Source organism: Malania oleifera, chromosome 12 (assembly GCF_029873635.1).
Source record: "Malania oleifera isolate guangnan ecotype guangnan chromosome 12, ASM2987363v1, whole genome shotgun sequence".
Lineage (NCBI taxonomy): Eukaryota > Viridiplantae > Streptophyta > Magnoliopsida > Santalales > Ximeniaceae > Malania > Malania oleifera.
In genome coordinates, this window is record NC_080428.1 from 72226786 (window position 1) to 72252851 (window position 26066).

Here is a 26066-nt window from a genome sequence, read left to right on the forward strand (position 1 = left end):
GTCCGATGAACCGTACTCCCATTTTACACTAGTATTTACGTGCCACACACACACACAAGGCAAGTGTTTACAAGCAAGCATAATGCCTTGATAAGCTTGACAATGTAATAAGAACCGTCAACCTCATAATTTTGATTTTTTTTTATTAAATTGCAATATCAAAGCTAGATGTGTACCTGATTTATATTTTTGTCTTTCGTGTTATGAAGTTGTTAGTTGTGAATTAGTTTGCTCAATGAAAGATCATTTGAGAATTGAAATGTTTGGAATGGATGTCTTGTCGAGTTATATGGATTCTAAAAATTAATTTTGCATGTTTATTAAAGCTTTTAAAAAATATATTATCAAAATTTGGCAATTAGTCTCACATTGAAAAGGGATTGATTTGAAAATGGGCATTACTCACAAGCTCTTCAAAATCATTTCACTAATCCATCATCATGACACATTGACACATACCATGAAATAAAATTTCACTAATCCGTGCCTTTCTGGCTTGGCTGAATTCACAATCATGAAAACTACTACAAATAAAAGGATGTTTATTGCATTTTAGGATTGTATTGATGGCAGTACTAATGAATTTTAAGAAATTGATAGAACCTCAAACAGGTTGCAGGCCAAGGTGGAGTGCCAATTTGTTCATCAAGAGGTTTGGTCTGAACTCGATCAAGGTCAGTTGCCTCTTAAGCATTTTCATTTTGGCACTCAAACCGACTATTGAAAAGGAAAGGATGTTGGACGAGGTAATGACTCTTTTTTCAAGATATGCATCTCGAGCCAGGTATTAGAAAAATATTTATTCACTGTACATTGAAATTATTCTCTCTTCTTCTCCCCGCCCTGCTCTTGCCTTCTAGGTGAAGATTTGAATTGAAAAGCTTCCTATCCTCTGATCAGCAGAGTGCCTGTTAAGCAGTCGCGTAGTCTTCTCTTTTCCTACGGTAACATTAAAATTGTGGCCTCTACCATGGTTGGTTGAAATGGATTGCCAATATCACATTATAACATTAGATCACTGAGTTAAACCCCATGCTATTTTTTACTGATTGGATGTAGATAGTGAGTTAAGCTGACTTTTTTTCACCTTGAACCTTGATGGGCAAACCCCAAATGACAGGAGGGCACAAAAAGGAGAACCTCATAATATTCCCTCTTTCACATCCATCTAATGCATGTTTCTTCAAACTTTACAAGAAGAAGTAGAGGTGACATCAACTCCATCAGAAGGGTGGAAAAATTTTGCTAGTTTCCCTGACACAGTTTGTTGGTTAACATCCAATAAATCTTCATCTTGATCATAGTCGTCATCATTTTCATAAACCAGGCAAATCCCACATTTCTTCACCTCAACACCTTTAGTGATGGGAGGGTTTCGTGTCACCACACGTATCTCATCGCCATCTAACAAGTTAAAAACAATTGATCGATGATCAAAATACCGACACATGTAAAATTGATCCTCATTCATCTTGGGAACTCCCATCAGGTTCAGTGTGACAGTGCATATTATTTTGTTCAGTCTGAGGATTTGTGCTTCAATGCCAGCTACAATAGGGAGTTGATACCTTGAATCATCTGATGTTTGCTCGTTCAGAGAGACAACTACACCTATAATCACACTTCTAATGGCAAGGTTTCTACGGTTTGAGAAATGGACTGCTCCTTCTGAAAACCAATCTGGGAGTTCACTTCCAGGAATACTGAGACAGTACAATTTTTTCAAAGCATCCTGCATGTTAGAACTGTCATGTCAAAACGAAAAAAATTCTGAAATTTTGTTAGGATCAGAATGGGTAATTTTGCCAACATACAAGTGTGTGTATGTGTGTTGAGAGAGAGAGAGACAGAGAGAGACCTTAGAAAGTCTTCTCTTAACGGCAGTAGAGCAAGCATTGCAACTACACATGTTTAACCTTCTCAAGGACTTCAAGCTTTCAAGTCCTGGAATATCCACTAATTTCTCACAGTTTGCAATGTGCAAATCCCATAAACTCTTCAGGTTTGACAGATCAAAAATACGTTCTAAAGCAGTACAATGTGCAAGATTTAGCTCCTGCAAACTTGAGGGAAGGGGAGGGACAGATTTAAGTTTATTACAATGGGGCAACAAAAGCTTTTTAAGAATGGTAAGGCCCCGCAAACTAGATGGAAGGCTGAAAAAATTATTGTGTCCAAGATTCAAAATCTCTAAAGACGACAACTTCCCAAAATCATCAGGAATTTTTCCAGATATTTTCCAACCACAGGCATCGAATTCTATTAATGACGTGAGATTTGTGAAAGATGTCGGAAGTGCAAGAAGCTCTTGTGTTTCCCGTCCACTGAGAATTTTGACCTCTGCTTGTCCAATGTTTTGAGGCGGCTCCAGATGAGCCCTCTTTGCCATGTGCAATATCGTTAAGCCTGAGAGTGTCCCAAAATTTTCAGGCAATTCCCTCACAGCAGTGTCCTCCATTAAAAGGCGGCACAGGGACCTTAATTTTCCCATTGAAGCTGGCAGCCTGCAAAGCTTTGTGCATTTGTTCAATCTTAAGAAGATGAGATTTTCCAGCATCCCAATGGACTCGGGCAGCTCAGATATTGCTGCACCCACCATGTTCAATGTGGTAAGAGTCAAAATGCTTCCAATTGATTCTGGCAATGACCTAAGAGATCTGCAGTTCCTCATCTCAAGCTTCTCAAGCATTTTCAAGGCGCCAATTTGATCTGGTAAATATGTGATGTTAGTCCCATCTAACCAAAGCTCCACCATGGATGCTAATCCATCTATGGAAAGAGGCAATGTATCCAGAGAACGACATTCTCCAACTGATAAGTTTTTCAAATAGGATAACGAACCAATCGAAGCAGGCAGTTCTTTAACTGAGCTTCCATTAAGCAGAAATTCTGTCATCAATTTGAGATTGCCAACAGAATCAGGAATTGCAGTGAGTGATCTACACCACATCAAATTTAGTTTTTCTAGATTTTTCAAAGATCCAATAGAAGAAGGTATTTCTTCCAACGCAGAGCGATAAAGAGAGAGTTCTCTTAGAGAAGTCAGATTTCCTATGCAAATGGGCAGTTGTTTTAATGATTGGCAATCCTCTAGACTGAGTCTTTCAAGTTTTGTAAGACGGAGTATAGATTCTGGAAGCTTTGCTATAGCAGTTCCATCAAGAAGAAGTTCTCTCAATGATTTCATGCTGCTCAAGTTCTCCGGTAAGTCTTTCAGTTTTGAGCAACCAGAAAGGATAAGGGTTTCAAGCTGTTTCAGCCCAGAGACATCATTTGGGAATTCAACCAAGTTTGGACAGTCTCTCAGGTTCAAGTGAAGTAAAGTATTCAGATCCCCTACTGATTTATGAATCTTATTCAGTGCAATGCAACCCACTAGAATAAGCTTCTCCAGGGACCGATGTCCAGATAAATCAGGAATAGAAGTTAAATTATAACAACTGTGGAGATTCAAAACCATCAACTTCCTAGCTACCTGTCAAATAAGAAGTTTTCATTCAGTGAAAAACAAGAACAAAATCACAGGAAATATGATTGAAATATAAGGAAAACTAGGGCAAGGAAAAAGACAATGAAAAGAATGGAGTGTCATACAAAAAAGCCTTGGAATATACAAACCATTTTGTAACTGAACACTAACTTCATGACAGCATTCAAAAATTGTGAAGAAAACAAAGGAAACATGCAGCATCAGAGTCCTAAAGCATTTATACAGGTAGACTGTGGTCAAGTCCTACAGTCATTTCCTGACAATAGTATCACATAAAACAGGTTATTATGAGTCATGTAGCCACTATATAAAATAAAATAAATTAAAATTTAGATTTCAAAAATTGCAATATGATTGCTGTGATATGGGGATCGTAATTGTTGTAGAAATTCTTACATATTAGATCATCAATGAATTCCAAATTATACTGAGTCAGATCATTAATAAGACAACCAAATTACTGTGCTTGAGGAGTGTGACAAACCTGGTTCCTATGCCAACTCCACCATCTCCGATTCCACAAATGTTTAATATTGCTTTTTGAGAGATCAAGAAAAGCAAGTTCTCGAGGAAAAAAGTCATTCGGAAGAATTTCTAAAGGACAACCTTTCCATTGCAGCCACTTCAGTCCAGCAGGCATATGCTTGAAACTCCCTTCCATTTTCACATGATTGATTTGAAGCAATCTTAGATTAACCATAGATTCAAATGGTTTCGTGTAAAGCATCTCTTCCCCTTCCTCCATGTCATGGTGAAAACATTTCTTCAGAGTTTCTCTCAAGTATATAACTGCAGAGGCAAAATTAGGTGCACTCCAAAATTCATTCCAAGCAATTTTTTTGGCAGTAAGATGGTTTACAAAGTTCTTATTTTTGAAGTCCAGAATGATCCCTTCAATATGCCTCGAGCCCTAACAAATTGTATGGGAAAAAAATTTTAAAGTTCAGAAAGAGCCAAGTAAAAAAGGGAATAAATAATCAGAAATTGAATACTAAAATGTAGTATATAATATGTGAGACAGATGACATCTGCCACAGCCAAAAACACAATGAGGGAAAGCATAAACAATCAAACAACATGACTACTTTTTTCTTTTCCAGGTGGAGGGAGGAAAACAGGATAAGGTTAAAAGAAGAAGCAACAAAAATTTCTCTACATTGAACCAAATTTCTTCTCTCCTTATTGAAAAACTCTGAATAGAAGAGTGGGAATGAAAATTAAAATGTATTTATCAATGCTATTATTAAGCAAAGGCCCAGCTGCTTGGTCTGCAATTTTTATATTCAAGAAATTCCTTGACCTCCGTATTATATTCTAAAACTACATTTTATCGGTATCTCATCTACTATATATTAAACAATTATGAAAATGACATTGAAAGAAAGTTCTAATTAAACAAAAAGCACCATTTCTCCTCTAACTCACTTTCCAGTTCCACCACGACCACTATGTTTTCTGAAAAAAAGTACCTACCCTACATCTTTGTTTTTCAAGCATACCCCTTGCCTCCATGTTTATAACATAATATTTGTTAAATAAAGACAAAGGGCCCCCAAAGCATGCACAATGTGCACACATGGGGGCTAGCAATCATGAATGTAAGTGTTGTATTGTAGGATCAGCCTATAGTGTTTTGCAATAGTGATCTTAAATGCAAATAGAAACTACAGAGTTCTATAATTTGCCCCCTCAAGTAAGAGCACTGTCTCTGTTTACACATGCTCCCTATGTAATTGAAGGATGAATTTGCCTTTTTCTGGCATGTGTGAGCATTTAATTATTTTGTGCCACATGGAAAGAACTATTGGACCAAAACTTGCTACTCAAAGGTCGCCTCCGGGCCCTAAGGCTCCCCGCTTTGCCAGGGTAGGGGGAGGGTCATCACAGTATATGCATCCTTGCCAAAACATGCTAGACAAATAGGTTAAAAGAAAATAAGTCAAACAGGTTTTACAGACTTGTATTACTGCAGCATGGTTTAAATGTTTTCGGTAATCTTAAACTGACATAAGAAAAGAAACAGAGACTACTAGAGGAGGAATAATGCAATCAATCATACCATCTCAGCCTCCAAGACCCGTAAAATTTCATCATGATTCCAGAGTCTACTGCGCATACCAGGATCTACAAGGTTTTCATTCTGAACAATTTGTCTCCCCATGTCTCTAACTTGATCATGCATCCAAATGTCACTGTCATCAGTGATCTTAATGAGAGATTTTGCTGTAAGAACATTGACAGCCGTCTCAGCACTGAAACCACAGCCCTTCCACACGTCAATTGCATAATCTCTCTTCATCCCCATTTTAACAAATAAACATGCAATGTCAAGGAACATACACTTCTCTTGTTCATCTAGCCCATCAAAACTTATCTTTAGAATATCTTGAAGCTGAGGTGGACGAATTTGTTGCAACTTTTGCAGAGCATCTTTCCATTCCTCCACTCTCCTCTTATCAAACAAAAAGGAACCAAAAACTTCAAGAGCCAATGGCAATCCTCCTGTAAGAGAGACAATTTGCTTGGACAGACTGTAGAAGTCCTCTGTAGGTTTCTCTCTTCTAAGTGCATGGTAACTAAAAAGTTTCAATGAGTCAGAGGAATCCAACTCTTTCACCTCATAAAGCATGTCCACATGATGCTTAAGTAAAACTTCTTGATTTCTCGTGGTAATGATGATTCGGCTTCCTTCACAAAACCATTCTCTGCTGGCAGCTAGTGCATTCAGTTGGCTCACATCATCAACATCATCTAAAGCAACAAGAACTTGCTTCTCGTAAACAGTCCGTTTGATTGCAATTATACCAGCATTATATTCATCTACAGGTAACATCTTATCCATAGAAAGATCATTGATAACTTTGTTTTGAAGAGCCACTAAACCGTTCTCCTGTGCTGAAGTTTCTCTAACATTTGAAATGAAACTGCGGTACTCAAAGTGAGTGACAAGCTTATTATAAAGAGCCTTAGCAAGGGTTGTCTTACCAACTCCACCAATTCCATGAAGCCCCAAAACTTGGATGCCACCAGATTTAACAGTTAATCGACCCATCAGTTTTTCAACATGAGAATCAAGTCCAACGATATGCGTAGCCACAGCCAACGGTGTATTGCTTAATTCAGTTAAAACCCTTTTTACTAGATGACAAATCAATTCTGGTTCTTCACTGCTAATAAACATGATCAATATGGACATTAAATAATTTTATAAAAAAAAAAGGACCACAAACATGTGAATAAGCAACTGTTACAGTTAAATGGCAGAAAGAGGAATGAGAAAAGATGTAAGATATGTCCAAAAAAAGTAAACAGTTGTATTTCTTTCTTCAAAATCAACTGTCCTCATTGAATCACAGTACGCATTAATTAATGCATGAAAAAAGTAGGTAGCAAGATGGAAATGAGTAATTGCCATAAGATGGAGAAGTGACCATAATTCCACGTGGATAAAACCATTTATTTCTTTGTGTTGGTTCATAATTCTCATAACAGTTCAATAGTTGTTAAGTGGGCTGCAAGTTAATTCCTTATCAATTGACGAACTTGGACAACTATCCTATCTTTTGCTACCTTGGCACCATCCAGGAGATACCATATTATTAGTCAACATTTCTCTTACTCTATTCTGCCTTGGTCTCTGCCTCAAGATTTTTTAATAAAGAAATATTAAGCACATAAGACCATCACAAGCAAAAATGACTAGGCCAATAACTTTAAGAAAAAGCATTGGTCTTTCTAGTATTGAAATGGGATTGAATGAAAAACAGAATCAAGGTCAGTCATATGCAAAGCCATTAGAAGTGTTTTGAGTGCCGCCATATCTTGATAAAGGAAAAACAATATAATAAATAAAAGAAATAAAATAACTCGAGATGGGTTGTTAGAAACAATTTAGGAAAATAAACACAAGGCCCAATGTTTCAGCCCCAACGAAACATGAACGGAGAAGGGTTAAGGGGCGTGCCATTATGGGGGTTTTATATGCTTGCTTCTATGGTTTCTCCATCATTCAATAATAATAATAATAACAAAAAAAAAAAACACAATATTTTTGGGCCAAAGCAAAATTTTGTAGGTATATTACGCTTGCAGGGACTAAACTTTTACCCTGTTATTTATTTTTGGGGACTGCTCTTTCTCCACCCTCCTATTGGAGGAATTAAACTCCAAAACTACTGCAATTTTAGGGAATGTCCTCCGCCTAGTAAAAAATACCCTTAAATGATGTGGACGACACATTAGCAAGAAGCTATCCGATGTGGATGACATGAAAGCAAAGAACAACAACAAACCAAGAAGTCCTACTACGCAGGAATGGCTACATGATTTCTTTTAACTTACTCTGACAAATTTAGAGCTAATAGATCCTTATCACTATATCATCCCAAGTTGTTTTAAATCTATCCCCTACCTCTTCTTTGCCCCTCACAATAATTAACTCACTCCTCACTAGCCCGCTCTCTTACCTACTTTGCACATGTCCCAACCGTCTGAGTCGCCCCTCCTTTATCTTCTACTGGAGCTATGCTTTCATTCCTTAATTTATCTTTTAATGTTATACCACTCATCCACCTTATCATTCTCATATCAGCAACTTTTACTTTATGGATATGTTGTTTCTTAGTTGCCCAACATTCGGATTCATATAGGATAACTAGTCTTATACCCATCCTATAGAACTCCCCATTAATTTAAGGGTATTCTACAATCACAAAGTGCGCTCAAAGCACTTCTCCATTTTACTCAACCTACTTTAACTCTATGTATCACATCTTCTTCAATTTCTCCTTCAGCTTACATAATAAATCCAAGGTATCGAAATCTACTAGTTCTATTGATTTCTTGACCATCAAGTTTAATAATTTCTCCAATATTCCTCCTATATGACTGAAATTACATTTCCTATATTTTGCCTATTTCTACTAATCCTAAAACCTATAGATTCTACGCTTCTTAATTTAAACTTATATTTTACTTCATCCCTAGTTTCATCAATCAAGACAGTATCATCTACAAACAATGTACACCATGGAACCTCATTTTGGATACTCCTAATAAGTTTATTCATTGCTAGAGCAAAATGATAAGCGCTCAAATAAGATCCTTGATGTACGTCCTATTGTGATCAGAAATTTCCTAGCTTCTGCACTTGTACTCCTCACGCTAGCATACCTACTACAAATGCCCTTTTTTTTCCCCTAAAATCCACCACAAAACCTCCCTACATACCCTATGATAAACTTTCTCTAACTTAATAAAAACCATGTGCAAGTCCCTCTTCTTTTCCCTAAGCTTTTCCATTAATCTTCTTAAAAGATACAACTTCTATAGTAGATCTCCAGGTACATGACCAAATTGATTTTCGGAGACCCTCATTTCCAACCTTAATCTTTGTCCAACTACCCTTTCCCATAGTTCCATTATATGACTCTTAAGTTTAATTCCACAATAGTTATTATGATTTTGAATATCACCTTTATTTTTGTATACAAGTATTAAAGTGTTTTTCTTCCATTCATATCCAAAATTTTCTTAGTTTTTATAATTATGCTAAATAAATTAGATAACCATATAATTTCATTAACACAGGCATTCCCTTAGTTCAATATGGAATCTTATCCAGTCAAGTAGTTTTTCCATTTTTCATCTTTTTGATGCAAGCTTAACTTCATTAAGTCTAATTTTACAGGTAAATCTCATATTTTTAGTCATTTCGTCATTTTTCAATTCTAAATTTAAGCTTTCTAGTTAGGTTCCAATAAATAACTTCGCCATCCTTCTGTCATGTCTTAACCAAGACAATGACATGCTCATTTTTTTATACATTCTATATTACCTAAGTCCTTGTTCTTTCTTTCTTTGACTCTACAAGTTTAAAAACGTTTTTTCCTCTCTTTGTTTGTATCTAATCTAACATATAATTATTATATAATTTGTGTTTAGCTTCACTAATGGTCTTTGTTACATCTTTTCTCACCCCTTTATACTTTCAATGTTGTCTATATTTCTACATTTTGCATGTTTTCTACAAAATTTATTTTGTCTTTACTGCTTTTTTGACATCTGATCTCACCACCAACTTTCTTTACTATCCGAGAATCCTTCTCCTGATTCATCTAAATCTCACTTGCTATCTTTTTAATAGAACTAACTATCCTACTCCAAAGGGTTTTTGTGTCTACCACCCCAATCACCATCTTTGATCATTTTATCTTTAAATTTTATTATATTTTCTACCTTTAGATTCCATCACCTAATTCTCTTGCACTAAATTATATTACCCTTTCTCTTTCATTTTTTAATGCATATATCTAACACTAAAAAACTAAGAATATATCTATTTGACTTCTATTTTGTCCATTCTTGAAGGCTATCAAGTGTTCTTATCTCTTAAAGCAACTATTCATTGTAATAAGTTCATATCACATGACAAAGTCTAAGATCATATCCCCAAACTCATTTTTATCTTCAGTTCCATTGCCTCCACGTATCCTCTCATAACCTTTACCGTCCTTTCCAATGTGTCATTCAAATCAGCCCCCTATAAGTATTTTCTTTGTCCCTAATATCCCTTGTATAACACCGTCCGTATCTTCCCAAAATTCTCTTAAGATTTTCTGCTAAAGCCGATATATTAGTCAAGGCTATTAACTTTTATCTTGTTTTCATTTTAGGGACAAAACTTTTATCCAATTTTCATTCCAAGGAACGAACTCGCCATAATGATTTGGCGCAACAACCTGAGAAAAGTGATAAAAAAATGTTCAATCCTTGAAATAGAAATATAGAAAAAGTTTAGACCCTACTAACATGGTTTTAAATAACAGCTGCGACCATTACGTAACGCTGTTATGTAAAGGTTTTTTGGGTTACCAATACCGTTACACAATGCGAAATTGGTGGGAAGAAAAATCACGACTGTTTGGAATCACTATCAAAAATTAGAGAACCGAAAACCAAAAAACAGAAAAATAGAAACTGGAAACTAGAAACCAGCAACCTATTTGGTTAACATTTATAAAACTAATACAAATTAAAAGCTTAATTTAAAAAATGCTCATTTTCATCTTTAAATTAAAATATTATCAAAATATGATTAAAACAATAAAATTACAAATAATACACATTAAAAAATTTATTATAATAAAAATAAAATTTATTATAATTATTTTACTTAATTGTTCTACTTTCAAAATTTACTTTACAATAAAATTTTATTAGATATCACAATTGAAAAATAGTAAAAGTATTTTGTAATTGGCTTTATTATTATTTTTTAAAATTTATGTATATTTTATTTTAATTTTTCTTTTAATTATATTTAAATTTATATGATTATTTAATATTTATTTTAATTTATAAGTATATTAAATGAATAAATTAATCCAAAAAAACTATTTCTCGATATTAAATTTTCTAGCAGCAAGTCGCCAAAACAAATGAAAACCATAAAATCTGGTTTTCAATTTTTTGGCAAATAGCTGAAAACAACAATATAAATTAAAAACTAATAAGAGGAACAAACGCGTTTTTATAATCTATTTTTTCACTATGGAGAAACAGAAACAGAAAATAAGAAACAACAACAACACCAAACAAGCCCTTAGGTTCAAAAGTTTTAAAGAATCACTCAAATTTGGGCCCTTCTTAAACATCATTTCATAAATGCAACTAACTATATTTTTCTAACCATAGTTTACTAACCAAATCTGACTGAAATTCACAAACCCAAATGGTAAGCCTCAACCAAAACAATGCAAAAGGCATATATTTTGCAAAAATATGTGAGACATATTGTATTTTGTGTTCAACTTTTAAGAGTTTGTATCGCAAACTATGCCTAAGGGCATTTTAAGCACACATCATCTTGAGGCAAGTCTCAAGGTGAGCGTCAAATGCTTTTAAAGCATTGATGGCAACTATTTTCCACCTCTACCTATTTGCATGTAGCGATCATTTCATTTTTTAGGCATAAATTCATTCATCTTCTGAATTGCACAAGACTAACACAAATTATAAATGGTTCCTTTTACCTAACATGGTGACTTGACAAGTATATTAGTAGAGATAAATCTATTGTCTAGAAGAGTGTAGGGGTAAGAGAGGGGAAAGAAGAAACAAAAAATGGTTAAATACAGCTGGCTACTGAAGGTGATTAGAACAACATAAGTTCATTATTAATTTTAGTTCAGAGATCTGACTGCTGTGAGGATTACAGCAATCCTTGAACAAATTAATTCTTGGAACATCAGTTGCAAGATCATATAACGATTTGAAAGCCAATGGAAAAAAAAGTGTAACATAAACACACCTTTAGTGGGGTTTCCTAAAATATCTACAATATTCTTGATGTACCAACTTTTCGTAAAGCAGGACATATGCTCTTGCTAGATTTGAATCATGAAGCTTCCAAAACAATACTCTGAATCGCATTATCTAAAAGAACATAATGCAATGTAAATGCTAGCCTTTATGTCCCACTAAAGGAAAATAACATATCCTAGGTGCAAAATTACAACACAATACTATCTGAGAGTTGCTCATTGAATTGATCGTATAAAACTATTGACACACTTCCAAAGTATACCCTTAAAATTAAAAGGAAAGTTTTATAATAAGGCTATAAGGCTAGCAATGCTTTATGGTTCAGAATGCTGGGCAACTAAGAAACAACATGTACAAAAAAATGAAAATTGCTGAGATGCGTATGTTAAGGTGGATGAGTGGTTTAACATTAAAAGATAAGGTAAGAAATGAACATATACGCAACAATTTAGAAATAGAACCGATTGAAAACAAGATAAGTGAGGGGTGACTTAGATGGTTTGGGCATTTGAAACGTAGGTCTAGTAAAGCACCTATGAGGAGGAGTGAGTTAGTTATAGTTTCTCGCATGAAAAGGGGTAGGGGTAGGCCTAAAAAACTTGGAATGAGGTAGTAAGGAAGGATTTAATAGACCTTCATCTAATAGAGTAAAATGCTCAAGATTAGGTGAATTGACGGAAAACGATTCATGTAACCAACCCCACCTAGTGGGACTTAAGGCTTGTTGTTGTTGTACACTTCCAAAACATAGAAATAAACAAAAAACATACGATCCACAAGAAAGGAAATATAAATCAACATAACATAATAACCAAAATACATTTCAGCATCCACACTGTGAAAAAGGCCCCTGTCTGTCATTGCCATCAACAACCTGTGTTCTTATGCAAATAAGAATTTAAACTAGAGGATATCCCCATGGCAAGGGAGTTCTTAGATGTTTTCCTAGAAGACTTACTGAGATTGCCTCCTAATCACAAGGTGGAGTTTGCCATTGAGTTGATTCTAGGGACGGCACCGATTTCGAAAGCTCCATACAGAATGGCTCTAGCGGAACTGAAGGAGTTAAAGGAACAGCTTCGGGAGCTACTTGACAAGGGGTTTATTAGACCGAACGTATCACCCTGAGGAGCACCGGTGTTATTTGTAAAGAAGAAGGATAAGTCAAGGAGGATATGCATCGACTATAGAAAAATTAATAAAGTGACAGTAAAGAATAAGAACCCGTTACCCCGAATTGACAATCTGTTTGAACCGTTACAGGGCACACAGGTCTTCTTCAAGATCGATCTGCGATTCGGATATCACCAAAGTGATGGTTAAATCAGAGGATATACCAAAGACGACTTTCTGTACTAGGTATGGCCACTACGAATTTCTGATTATGCCTTTTAGATTGATCAATGCTCCTGCGGCATTCATGGACCTGATGAATAGGGTATTCCACGAGTACTTAGATCAATTCGTGGTTGTATTCATCAATGACATCCTGATTTATTCGAGGAGTCCTAAGGAGCACGCAACTCATTTGAGGTTGGTATTTCAGGTACTTAGAGGGAAAAAGTTGTTTGCAAAGTTCAAGAAATGTGAATTCTGGTCAGAGCAAGTGGCATTTCTAGGACATGTAGTGTCAAGGGAAGGTGTTTCAGTGGACCCGAGCAAGATAGAAGCGGTAGTTGATTGAGCGAGACCGAAAAAACGTGCATGAGGTTAGGAGTTTCTTGGGTCTAACAAGATATTACCACCGGTTCGTAACGGGGATTTTCTAAACTATCAGGTCCACTGACACGGCTCACGAGGAAGAACATGAAATTCGAGTGGACCGGTGAGTGCGAGTAGAGTTTTCAGAAACTGAAGCAGCGACTAGTTACTGTCCCAGTGTTGACCATTCCATCAGGACATGGTGGATTTGTGATCTATAGTGACGCATCTAAGAAGAGACTCGGGTATGCCTTAATGCAGTAGGAAAACATTATCGCGTATGTTTCTCACCAACTCAAGGAGTACGAGAAGAACTATCCGACGCATGACATGGAATTGGCAGCAATAGTCTATGCATTAAAAATTTGGAAGCACTACCTGTACGATGAAAGGTACGAGATCTTTACTGATCATAAGAGTCTTAAATACTTTTTCACTCAAAAGGAATTGAACATGAGACAGCGGAAATGACTTGAGTTGATAAAGGACTACGACTGTACCATCAATTACTATCTAGGAAAGGCAAATGTGATAGTTGATGCTTTGAGTCAGAAGTCAGTGGGTGCGTCAATCTCAGCAGTTGTAGTTCAGCATTGGATCATGATGGACCTGAAAATGTTGGGTGTGGAGTTAGTGGAAGGAAATCACCAGGCGTTCATTGCTAGCCTGGTAGTACAACCGATCTTACGGGAAAAGAACAAGACAGCTCAAATGAAAGATGCAGAACTGGAAGAGATTGTAAATGGAGTACAGAATGGTTTAAAGGTATATTTCAATGTCTCAGACGATGGGGTGTTGAGATTTCACACCAAGATATACGTACCAAATGATGTTGAGATTAAAATGACCATTATGGAAAAGACACATCGCTCTCCATATACAGTGTATCTAGTGAGCACAAAGATGTACAGAGATCTGCGGGAATCTTTCTGGTGATCTAACATGAAAAGAGAGATCGTCCGTTTTGTTGAGCAGTGCCTAACGTGTCAGCAGGTGAAGGCCGAGCACCAGAGGCCACCAGAACCATTGCAACCACTTCTCATTCCTAAGTGAAAGTGGGAGCACATTTCCATGGACTTTGTCATGGGATTACTATCGGCACTTCATGGACAGAATGCTATCTGGGTAGTTGTTGACAGGCTGACAAAAACTGTCCATTTCATTCCAGTTAAAATCAATTATTCCATGAATAGGCTGGCAGAACTCTATGTGCAGGAGATAGTCAGATTGCATAGGATGCCTGTGTCCATTGTTTCAGATAGCGACTCACAGTTTACTTCCCGATTTTGGAAAAGTCTACAGGAAGCATTGGGATCTCAACTCACTTTTAATACTGCTTTTCACCCGCAGATCAATGGTCAGTCCGAGAGGACCATTTAGATCCTAGAGGATATACTGCGGGCGTGTGTACTAGATTTCGGGGGTAGTTTGATTAAATATCTGCCATTAGTCGAGTTCACATACAATAACAATTATCAAGTTAGTATCGGGATAGCACCATATAAGGCACTGTATGGTCGAAGGTGCCAATCTCCATTGTACTGGGATGAGGTTAGTGCGGCAGATTTTGGGGCTAGAGCTTGTTCAGCAGACCTCTGAGAAGGTCCAACTTATCAGGGAAAGAATTAAGACAGCACAGAATTGGCAGAAAAGCTATGCAGATATACGCCGGAGAGAGCTAGAATTCGAGATAGGTGATGCGATATTTTTTAGGATTGCTCCGATGAAAGGGGTAATGAGATTTGGAAAAAAAAAGGAAGCTAAGCCCTAGATACATCAGGCCATTCGAGATTCTGGAGAGAGTTGATCCGGTGGCATACAGAATAGCATTACCCCAAGCACTATCTACGATTCACGACGTGTTCAACGTGTCCATGCTAAGGAAGTACGTTCCGGATGCTTCGCATGTGATCAGTCATGAGTCTTTGGAGCTCAGGGACACTTTGGCATATGATGAAATACCGGTTCTATTCTAGACCATAATGAGCAAGAGCTACGTACTAAGAGGATTCCACTAGTAAAGGTACTTTGGTGTAATCATGCACAGGCGGAAGCATCATGGGAATTAGAGACAGAAATACGTCAGAATTATCCACAGCTATTCAGAGGGGCTTAGCGGTAGACTAGTAAGTAAAATGGTAGGTAAGTGTTGGTTTTGTACATAGGTTACTTAGAGTAGGCTTGTTAGCTTTATCAGCTGTTGCTGTTTTTGTTCATGGTTGGTCTTTGGGAGAGTTTTGTATGGATATTGTAATCTCTCGAGACATTACGCATAACCACAGTATTCCTCCGTCATAAGTGAGGGTATTTAATAAATTTGGCACGAGATTGCTATGTGGGTGGCCGACTGCTCTTCCTAGAGTCAGATTAGCAAATCAGTAATCATTCAGTGGATGTGATGGAAATCAGTTAGCAAATTTCGAGGACGAAATTTTTGTGAGGGGAGATTGTAGTAACCCAAACTAAGAAAATAAAGAAATAAATAAAAGAAAAGAGAAAGGAAAGGAAAAATAGGAAACAGGGTTTGGCCAGGACCAAACCATCGCCGGTTTTGTGAGGATCAGAAAAATCGTCAATGGTTTTCCTATAGGTAAACTACCGAGAGCTGTTAAAAGGCCAAACCGTCAACGACTTTGTCAAGCCCAGAAAAACCGTTGACGGTTTTCCTGCGAGCCTGCTTACTCAAGGGCTAAGTTACTCATTTTTATTCATAAATCCCTTTTGCTCCGTCTCTCTTTCTCTCTCAAAAAATTAGGTTTTGACTCCCTCTCTCTAGCCTCGGGAACTCTCCGCAAGTGTTCTCCGGTCCTCTCTCCCTCCTCCCAGCATGTAGGCCGTCAATCTTCGGCGGATTCATGCAGTTAGGTTTTCATGGTTTTGAAGATTTTAGGTATTTTCTTCAAGAACAGGTAAAGGGATTATATTATGTTAGTTATTTTTAAAATATGGACCGATTAAATTGCAATTTATGTTTACAGAAATAGTATCTATGATTTTCTGAACGAATCAGGTATATGGAAATGGTTGCTTTGACTTTTATACGTTTTTGGGGAAAACTAACATAAATGGTTTGAACATCTCTTATTTTCAATAAAATATGTAATTTGAGCTAAATAAAAACCTGGAGATGCTCATATCCCTGTTTTCAGCAACTTGTATATTTTTTCAGACAATTTACTTTATTTATGATTTATCAGGTAAAAAATGGTGTGGCATGAGTATGGTTTAATTGACATAAATAAACAGACTATGTAAACTACTATGATGTGACGGCTATAAGCCGATATGTGATATAACGGCTATAAGCCACGATGTGATATGACGGCTAGAGGCCAGGTTATGATATGCCAGTTTTTATATTGAGGCAGGATATGACAGATATGTTATAGAATAACGAACAACTTATGTTTTATATAGATTTATAGAAATGAATTATGATTTTAGTTTTATTATGTAAATTGTCAAATATGATTTAAGAACCCTGTGGATATGAGATGTGATATTATAAGCACGGTACTGTAGCTAGATTTGGGAGGTGGTGCAATCACATGGGGATGAAAGTGTGAGATGAGATAATCGATTAGAGAGCTGGGTACAGTACTACCTCGAGGCCATTCCGGGGGCCCCATCTGAAGCAGTTCCGGGTGACCCTTCCCGATACAATTCCAGGTTAAGGGTAGACACAATTGTACTTATTACCTTTTCTCACTCAACTATGGTCGGCCGACCATATGCTGAGTCCAGCCTTCGGGCCGCACAACCCGTCATGGGGGAAAGCATGTCGTATGAGTATGTGAAAGCATGACGACGCTAGTTCAACAGTCCAGGTTGTATCTTTTATGCATATATGGGCAAATTTACTATTTATAGGCTATATTGAGTCGACGGTACAGTTTGAATGTCATTTTTATATACAGTTAAATAATGGAAGTTTTATATTCACACGGGAACTCATGCTAGCCACACACTAATAATAATATAATCCGTCTTACTGAGAAGTGTCTCATCCCATTATACAAATCATTTTTCAGGTCCTTCAGGGAACCGTGCCTAACTTACTACGGAGTAGGAATTAGACTTTTGGGGGTGATAGACAAAGCTGGTGAGCCACCAGCTATTACATTTTGTTATTTTATTGGGTTGTATTATATAGACAAATAGTTTATGTATGCATTTGGGAACAGTTAGAACTCTGGTAAAGTGTTTTGATGTTTCAGCATCTTCCGTTGTATGGTTTTTATTCCAGTAATGACAGGTGCACTCGGAATTCCCTAGTTATATATATATGTGTGGTATCAAAGAGCATTTTTATATTTTTAGTAGTTAAATTTTCGGGTCGTTACATTACTAAAGTAACTTCACCATCTTTCTGTCATGTCTTAACCAAGACAACGACATCCTCATTTTTTTATATATTTTACATTACCTTACTCCTTGTTTTTTCTTTCTCAAACTCTAAAAAGTTTAAATACGTTTTTTCCCCCTTCGTTTGTATTTAATCTAACATATAATTATTATATAATTTGTGTTTAGCTTCACTAATAGCCTTTTTTGCATCTTTTCTAGCCCCTTTATACTTTCAATGTTGTCTATATTTCTACATTTTGCATGTTTTCTACAAAATTCATTTTGTCTTTACTGCTTTTTTTACATCTTGATCTCACCACCACCTTTCTTTACTATCCGAGAATCCTCCTCTTGATTCATCTAAATCTCTCTTGCTATCTTTTTAATAGAACTAACTATCCTACTCCAAAGGGTTTTTGTGTCTACACCCTAATCGCCATCTTTGTTCATTTTATTTTTAAATTTTATTATATTTTCTCCCTTTAGGTTCTATCACCTAATTCTCTTGCACTAATTCTTATTATCCTTTCTATTGCACTTTTTAATACACATATCTAACTCTAAAACACTAAGAAAATATCTATTTGACTTTTATTTTATCCATTCTTGAAGATTATTAAATGTTCTTATCTCTTAAAGCAACTATTCATTGTAATAAGTTCATATCACATGGCAAAGTTTATTATTATATCCCCAAACTCATTTTTATCTTTATATCCATGTCTTCCATGTATCCTCTCATAACCTTTACCATCTTTTCCAATGTGTCATTCAAATAAGCTCCTATGAGTATTTTCTCTATCCCTGATATCCCCCCCCCCCTTGTATAACACTATCCGCATCTTCCCAAAATTCTTTTAAGATTTTCTGCTAAAGCCCATATATTAGTCAATTATATTAGTCAGGACTATTAACTTTTATCTTGTTTTCATTTTAGGGACAAAACGTTTATCCAATTTTCAGTTCAAGGAATGAACTTGCCATAATGATTTGGTGCAACAACCTGAGAAAAGAAAAAAAAAATGTTCAATCCTTCAAATAGAAATATAGTAAAAGTTTAGACCCTGCTAATGTAATTGCTTCTTTTTGATGTGTCATCCACAATAGATTTTGTTAGGTCTCTGTTACTTGTCTCACAATAGGGATTGCAAAAATTTTGAATTTTAATCCATTCAATAGGGTAAGGAAGAAGAAAAAAAATCTTCAAAATACGAATGGGATAAAAAATTTAGTTCCCATTAGTATAATTTACATTGTACCCCCATTTTCATTCACTCTTTCAAGGTAAATGACCTAAAACAACTTCATGCTTCACATAATTTGCTCATGTTTGCTCCAAAGATGATTTTTTTATTTATCACTTCGAGTACAAAAATGAATTCATTGAAGGACATCAAAGGAAGCCAAATTGAAAAAAGAATAACATATATCAAGTACATGTCATGGTTCGGAAAAATCTAAGATGGTACATACATTCAAACATTACAGCCCATGCAGCCCACTAAACCAACTAGTTCAACTACTAATCCGTCTCAAAGAAGTGCACGAGAGGAATATCTTCTCCTTTAAAAACGCTCTTCCATTCCTCTCCCTCTACACAAATCAAAAAATGGGGAAAGGGATCAATTGAGACAATCCCATTCAAGTATGGTCAAAATAGACGCCTAACACCCATATTCAGGAGGATTCAAACTCTTATGGCCATTATTTAAACACAAAATTAACAAAATCTCCCCTTTCTTTGTTTAAAATCAAATCTTAATTAGTGGACCCAAAGGCATGGTGCTCCGAATTATTGTAATATTTCTATATTCATCAATATTTTTCATTAATACCATATTTTCCCCCCCCCCCCCCCCCTTTGAGATCATTTAGAATCTTAGATTTATAATGAGATTACATAGTAGAATAGGAGAAGTTTATGCTTCTTCTAAAATCCCTCTACATCCTATTTGAAAATTTGAATTTAAGGTCTCTTATGATCAATTTGTATGTTGTGCCACTTAGCTGTCTTCTATTGAGTTGTACAAATATTACTAAAATATCTTATAAAAACCGTTTCAAATATTCTTTTACTCTTTTCTCTTATGCTAAATACTAAAACCCAGATCCTTCTCCAAACTTCAAAAAATATGATTTGATTTAACTTCTCATTTATTTAACCCTTATTACCTTAATAAATTTTGTTTTTTTCAAAAAAAAAAAAAAAAACACTACAATGACATTGCAATAAATTAAAATAAGGCAGATGAAAATCAACACTTCATAAATCTGTTTAACAAAATATTTACTTTTTTTTTTCCTCCACAAATATTGGGTTTTTGAAATTGGCGCTAATATTGTTAAATGCATATTTTGATAATATGCTTGTTTTACACTTTTATGTCGTTCTTCTTGGGGTACGATGACTACAGTTATTATTAAAAAATTTTGGTGTTCAATAAGCAATTTCACAAGGATAGAGTGTCTCCAAATAAATATATAAAAATTAGTACACAAGCATAAAAATTAGTGTCATAAATATACTTAAACTACTTTGTATCTATAATCATATTTATGTTTTTAATAAAATTTAGGAATTATAATTTTAATACAGATATTTTATGCCTTAACCCAAAAGAATAAGTTAACCCATCAAATTGCAAATAAAAATGTAAAAATACAAACACACACACACACACGCACGCCCGCACGCACGCACATATATATATATATATATATATATAGAACTTCAAACATTATAAATCTTTTACAAAGCACAGTCACGTCATTTCTTACAAAACCCTCGATCCCACACTTTCTATAACTGATGTAGAACAATAAGCCGAATTATGAGTAGACCCTTGTTGGGTTAGGGATTGTTGTATTTAGTGATTATGTGTATTTGGGGGTTTGCTTGTAATAGCATGTGCTCTAGGGGTGTTTCCTTTTCCTTTTTTTTTTTAATCTCTTTTTGTAATTCTATGTATTTTTGTGATTTATGTGTAATTTCATGTAATTTAAGCTTGCGCAAACTAGGACAGAAAAGGCAGGTAAGAGTTAGATTTGAATTGAGAAGTCTTAACGTGAGTTTTCCCTCCAATCGCATCTCCTTATTCCTTCTTCTTCGTCTCCTCTTCGCTACTCTATTCCTCCCAAATTCTCTCTTGCCTGTAATACCTTGATGCTGTTTGCATTAGTAATGCAAAAAATTAATTAATAGAATGCTGGTGCCACACAAACTTTTCATCATCCTTGGCCCGACAACTTCCGGTCAGTGCCCAATTCCTTAAAATTAAAATAAGAAAGTTTCTTTTAAAAAAGATGTAAAAAATCAAGCACAAGAGAAACAATTTTGAGCACGAATAGCATTTTCCTAATTAGAAAACATGGCAAGTTTTTTCTACGGTTTGTCTCCGAACTAAATTCAGAAACTCGACTGAAGGTTTTGAATTTGAAAATGTTTCTCATCTGTATGTAATCTAAATTTCATGGGAAATTATCCTGATCCCATACCTGTTCCGGCAGAAAACCCAACCAGAGATTCCTCCAGCCTTTTCCATAGCTTTTCTCCACCGCGCCACAACTTCCTCCCCAAACCTTTCCCTCAGACTCCGAAATGAATCCTCGAAGGGCCCCCTCTGACGCCGCACGTCGGAAGGGTCGACGCAGTAGAAGACAGGGAGAATCAGCCGCCGGCAGTCGCAGATCTTGGCCAGCTCCTCCAGGCACCATCGCGAGGAGGCGTAGTCCGGTGAGATGACGGCGATGGCAGCGGCGGAGTCCTCGATCGCGTCGAGAAAGCCCGGTGCGATTTCGTCGCCGCGGTTGAGAGCGTCGTTGTCGCGGAAGACTCGGACGCCGCTCCTCTCGAGCGCGGAGTAGAGGCGGTCGGTGAAGCCGTCGCGAGTATCTTCGCCTCTGAAGCTCAGGAACACGTCCCACCTGACTCGGAAAGCCGGAATCGACGACGTCGTTTCGCTCCTCATGTTGTGGTTTTTTACCGGATAAAAAGCGCGCGCCGGGAGATGACTGGAAGCATTGTTTTATTTAATAATTAGACTGAGCGCGCGTCGGGAGATGGCTGGAAGCATTGCTTTATTTAATATTTAGACTGTTGACGTCGCCGAACATTCCTTGCGTAGGTCTTCGTGCTTTCCAGTGGGAATCAACTGTTGCGCGTTGCCATGCTTTTAAAAATAAATAAATAATAAAGACAAAAGGTAAAATAAATAAATAAATGAAATTGACAATTGCCAAACACGACTCTGATTTTGATTCCAATCGCACGGTACAGGCAGAGGATTTTCAACAAGCATGTTTTTTTTTTTCTTGAAATACTAACCATCTTATAAGTTATTTTTTAATTAAAATATTTATAAACTATTGGTATATTAGTAATTTCTTATAAATTTACTTTAGTTTTAATTTTTTTTTTTTTAAATTATCCTTTCCTATTACCTTCTCAACTTTCCATTAACCCCTACAAATAATAAATTTAGAGATATACAACACACGCAGCTAGTGTGTATATATACACATGGAGCAATTCAAAAATTGGTTTCGATTTCCTGCACACAAAAATTTGGACGAAACGCCATAGCTCCACAACGTTAGTCATCCTATCAATTAGACTGCACTAATAGTTCCCAAACTATTAATTAAGTTTTGTATTTCGTTGTTGGATTATTTTTTATTAAATCCCATATTCATCCCCCAAACTATCAATTAAGTTTTATATAATACCAATAGTTTGGAAACTACCAATATTTTGGAGTTCCTTCCGAGATCCCAAGTGACACTAACGGTCTGATTATTGAAACTCTTTTGACAGTTTGAGATCGATGGTGGGATAAATTGAAGTATGAAGACAACTATGTATATAATATATTCGAAATTGCCACCAATATGAAATTTCTGGGACAATTTGTTCAATTTATATTTTTTTATTAAAGTAAATTTAGGTTTAGTTAGTAAAAAGACAATGGTCATAACATCAAGTTTTATAATTTATGGAAAAGATATGTTATTATTATAAAATTTGGAAATGCACAAAAAATTATAAATTCATAATATAGAATAAATAACGAATGACTAGTTGTCTGATTGTCTTTTGGATTTATTATTTGAAAAAAAAGTCATTAATCTTTTTAAAGATTTATTAGTTGTATGATTTATAAGCTAAACACCTTTACAAAAGTTAGTGAGTTTACAATACTAATGAATCACTTTCCCCTAAAGAGCTTTATATGTTTTTTTTTATCGATAAAAGTAAATATATTGATCAAAATATTTTGTACAGGGTACTTTGGGCATACCCAGAAGAGATATATACAAGTCACTATCCAAATGCCTATGGTGAAGACACAATCAAACAATCTTCTTTACAAAGCAACAAAAATTTCAAGATAAACAACATAATACTGAAGGCTTATTTAAACATTATACATGTTAAATTTATCATAAACTACTCTAAATGTGTAACTTTGAATCATTTGAAGTAGATCCCTGGGAGATGTCCTTTTTCCTTTAAACATATAGCTATTACGGGTGTGCCAAATTAAGTAGACCGTGGTTGCCAAGCATGCTTTCTTTCCTACAGCTTGTATTCCCGTGGCTTTGGCTTCCTTATGTAGTCATTTAAGAGAAGCTTTTAGTGCAGTTATAGATCTTGTAATACCCAGTTACAGAGTACACAATGCAGGTTCACTCCTTCTGTTGCGATTCTATCATTTGTCATTAGCTATAGTGCTAAGAGACATCAAACTGTCCGATGAACCGTACTCCCATTTTACACTAGTATTTACGTGCCACACACACACACAAGGCAAGTGTTTACAAGCAAGCATAATGCCTTGATAAGCTTGACAATGTAATAAGAACCGTCAACCTCATAATTTTGATTTTTTTTTTTATTAAATTGCAATATCAAAGCCAGATGTGTACCTGATTTATATTTTTGTCTTTCGTGTTTTTAAGTTGTTAGTTGTGAATTAGTTTGCTCAATGAAAGATCATTTGAGAATTGAAATGTTTGGAATGGATGTCTTGTCGAGTTATATGGATTCTAAAAATTAATTTTGCATGTTTATTAAAGTTTTTAAAAAATATATTATCAAAATTTGGCAATTAGTCTCACATTGAAAAGGGATTGTTTTGAAAATGGGGATTACTCGCAAGCTCTTCAAAATCAATTCACTAATCCATAATCATGACACATTCACACATACCATGAAATAAAATTTCACTAATTTGTGTCTTTCTGGCTTGGCTGAATACACAATCATGAAAACTACTACAAATAAAAGGATGTTTATTGCATTTTAGGATTGTATTGATGGCAGTACTGATGAATTTTAAGAACTTGATAGAAGAACCTCAAACAGGTTGCAGACCAAGGTGGAGTCAAACACACTTGTGCCAATTTGTTCATCAAGAGGTTTGGTCTGAACTCGATCAAGGTCAGTTGCCTCTTAAGCTTTTTCATTTTGACTCTCAAACTGACAATTGAAAAGGAAAGGATGTTGGACGAGGTAATGACTCTTTTTTCAAGATATGCATCTCGAGCCAGGTATCTAGTCTGTTTGAAGAGAAACACTAAATCATCTTATTAACACTATACAAGACTTTATACAAGGGTACAAGGGTAACTTAGGAAATATACAAGGATACAAGGATAACTTAGGAAGTTATACTAACATCCCCCCTCAAACTCAAGGTGGTATTGAAGATGTCAACTGGAGTTTGCATACTAAAGCACGATGGCGACCAGGTGGATGAGCCTTTGTGAAGATATCAGCCAATTGATCAGTCGAAGGAACTGACAAGAGGCGAAGTGTCCCTTCCTGAAGATGATGACGCACGAAATGACAATCGATCTCGATGTGTTTGGTGCGTTCATGAAAAACATCGTTGTGAGCGATCTGGACAGCACTGTGATTGTCACAGTAAAGCGGAGTGCTTGAGGGTTGAGGAACACCCATATCGTGGAGAAGCCAATGAAGCCAAAGAAGCTCAGAAGTTGTATCAGCAAGAGCCCGATACTCAGCCTCAGTACTAGAGCGAGCAACAACAGTTTGCTTTTTGCTTCGCCAAGAGATAAGAGAGTCACCAAGTAGAAAAAGAAAACCAGTAGTAGATCGACGATCAGTAGGGTCCCCTGCCCAATCAGCATCTGAATAAACCTGCAACGTCAAGGATGAGTGAGAGGAAAAGAAAAGCCCATGAAATAGGGTTCCCTTCACATATCGTAAGATGCGAAGAACAGCTGCATAGTGAACGGAACGAGAAGCTGACATAAACTGGCTAACATGGTGCACTGCATAGGTAATGTCAGGTCTAGTGACAATGAGATAAATCAAGCTCCCAACAAGTTGTCGGTAACGAGTGGCATCAGGAAGAAGCTCTCCATCAGTAGGATGGAGTTTGATGTTGGGCTCTAGCGGACTATCAGTGATCTTACAATCTGTGATACCAGCACGTGTCAAAAGATCATAAGCATATTTAGCTTGAGTCAAAGAGTAGCCATCAGAGGTAGGAGACACTTCTAAGCCAAGGAAGTAACGAAGAGAACTGAGGTCTTTCATCTCAAACTGCTGACACAGAAATTGCTTAAGCTCATGAATACTAGTAGTATCATCACCAGTAATGATCATATCATCAACATAAAGTAGTAAAATAGTGATGCCAGTAGCTATGTGATGGGTAAAAAGGGCTGAATCATAAGGGCTAGAGGCAAACCCAAGTTGTGCAATAGTGGAGCTGAACTTGGCAAACCAAGCACGAGGAGCTTGCTTAAGCCCATATAAAGCACAATGGAGACGACAGACCTTACTAGAAGGATGAGGATATCCCGGAGGGGGCTGCATATATACCTCCTCAGCCAAATCACCATGTAAGAAGGCATTCTTAACATCCATCTGAAATAAAGGCCATCGGCGAGTAGAGGCAATAGCCAACAATGAGCGAACGGAGGTAATACGAGCAACAAGAGCAAATGTCTCCTCATAATCAATGCCATATTTCTGAGTAAAGCCCTTTGCCACCAAACGAGCTTTATATCTTACTTCAGAACCGTCGGAGTTCGTTTTCCGTTTATACACCCATTTGTTCCCAACTACAGTCTTTCCAGGAGGCAGGTCAACCAGGTCCCAAGTATAAGTTTTGTGAAGGGCGTCTAGTTCTTCAGACATAACTTGCTGCCAAACAGGAACAGAACAAGCTTC

General features: G+C 36.2%; 1 protein-coding gene across 2 annotated transcripts; it reads right to left on the reverse strand.

Annotated features, from left to right (window-relative positions):
• Nucleotides 1-523: 523 nt before the first annotated feature.
• On the reverse strand, nucleotides 524-22021 carry LOC131144113 (disease resistance protein RPV1-like). Of its 2 annotated transcripts, none has more exons than XM_058092509.1 (5): nucleotides 21359-22021; nucleotides 5550-6657; nucleotides 3975-4400; nucleotides 1859-3475; nucleotides 524-1732 (listed from the first exon to the last, which is right to left on the reverse strand). In XM_058092509.1, exons 1-5 carry the CDS (start codon nucleotides 21829-21831, stop codon nucleotides 1184-1186), a joined length of 4173 nt encoding a protein of 1390 aa, XP_057948492.1. In that variant the 5' UTR covers nucleotides 21832-22021; the 3' UTR covers nucleotides 524-1183. The 2 variants fall into 2 exon arrangements, with proteins under 2 accessions (XP_057948492.1, XP_057948491.1); XM_058092508.1 differs by having other exon boundaries at nucleotides 5550-6660; nucleotides 21359-22008.
• Between the last annotated feature and the right edge of the window lie 4045 nt (nucleotides 22022-26066).

Bases quoted from the DNA above. Each gene is read 5' to 3' on its own strand.
- LOC131144113 (XM_058092508.1), bottom strand. From the start codon at position 21,831: ATGAGGAGCGAAACGACGTCGTCGATTCCGGCTTTCCGAGTCAGGTGG. The intron at 4,401-5,549 runs GTATGATTGATT...ACAATTTGTTAG, and splicing joins GGGTCTTGGAGGCTGAGATG to GGCTCGAGGCATATTGAAGG. The intron at 1,733-1,858 runs GTCTCTCTCTGT...TCTAACATGCAG, and splicing joins TTAAGAGAAGACTTTCTAAG to GATGCTTTGAAAAAATTGTA.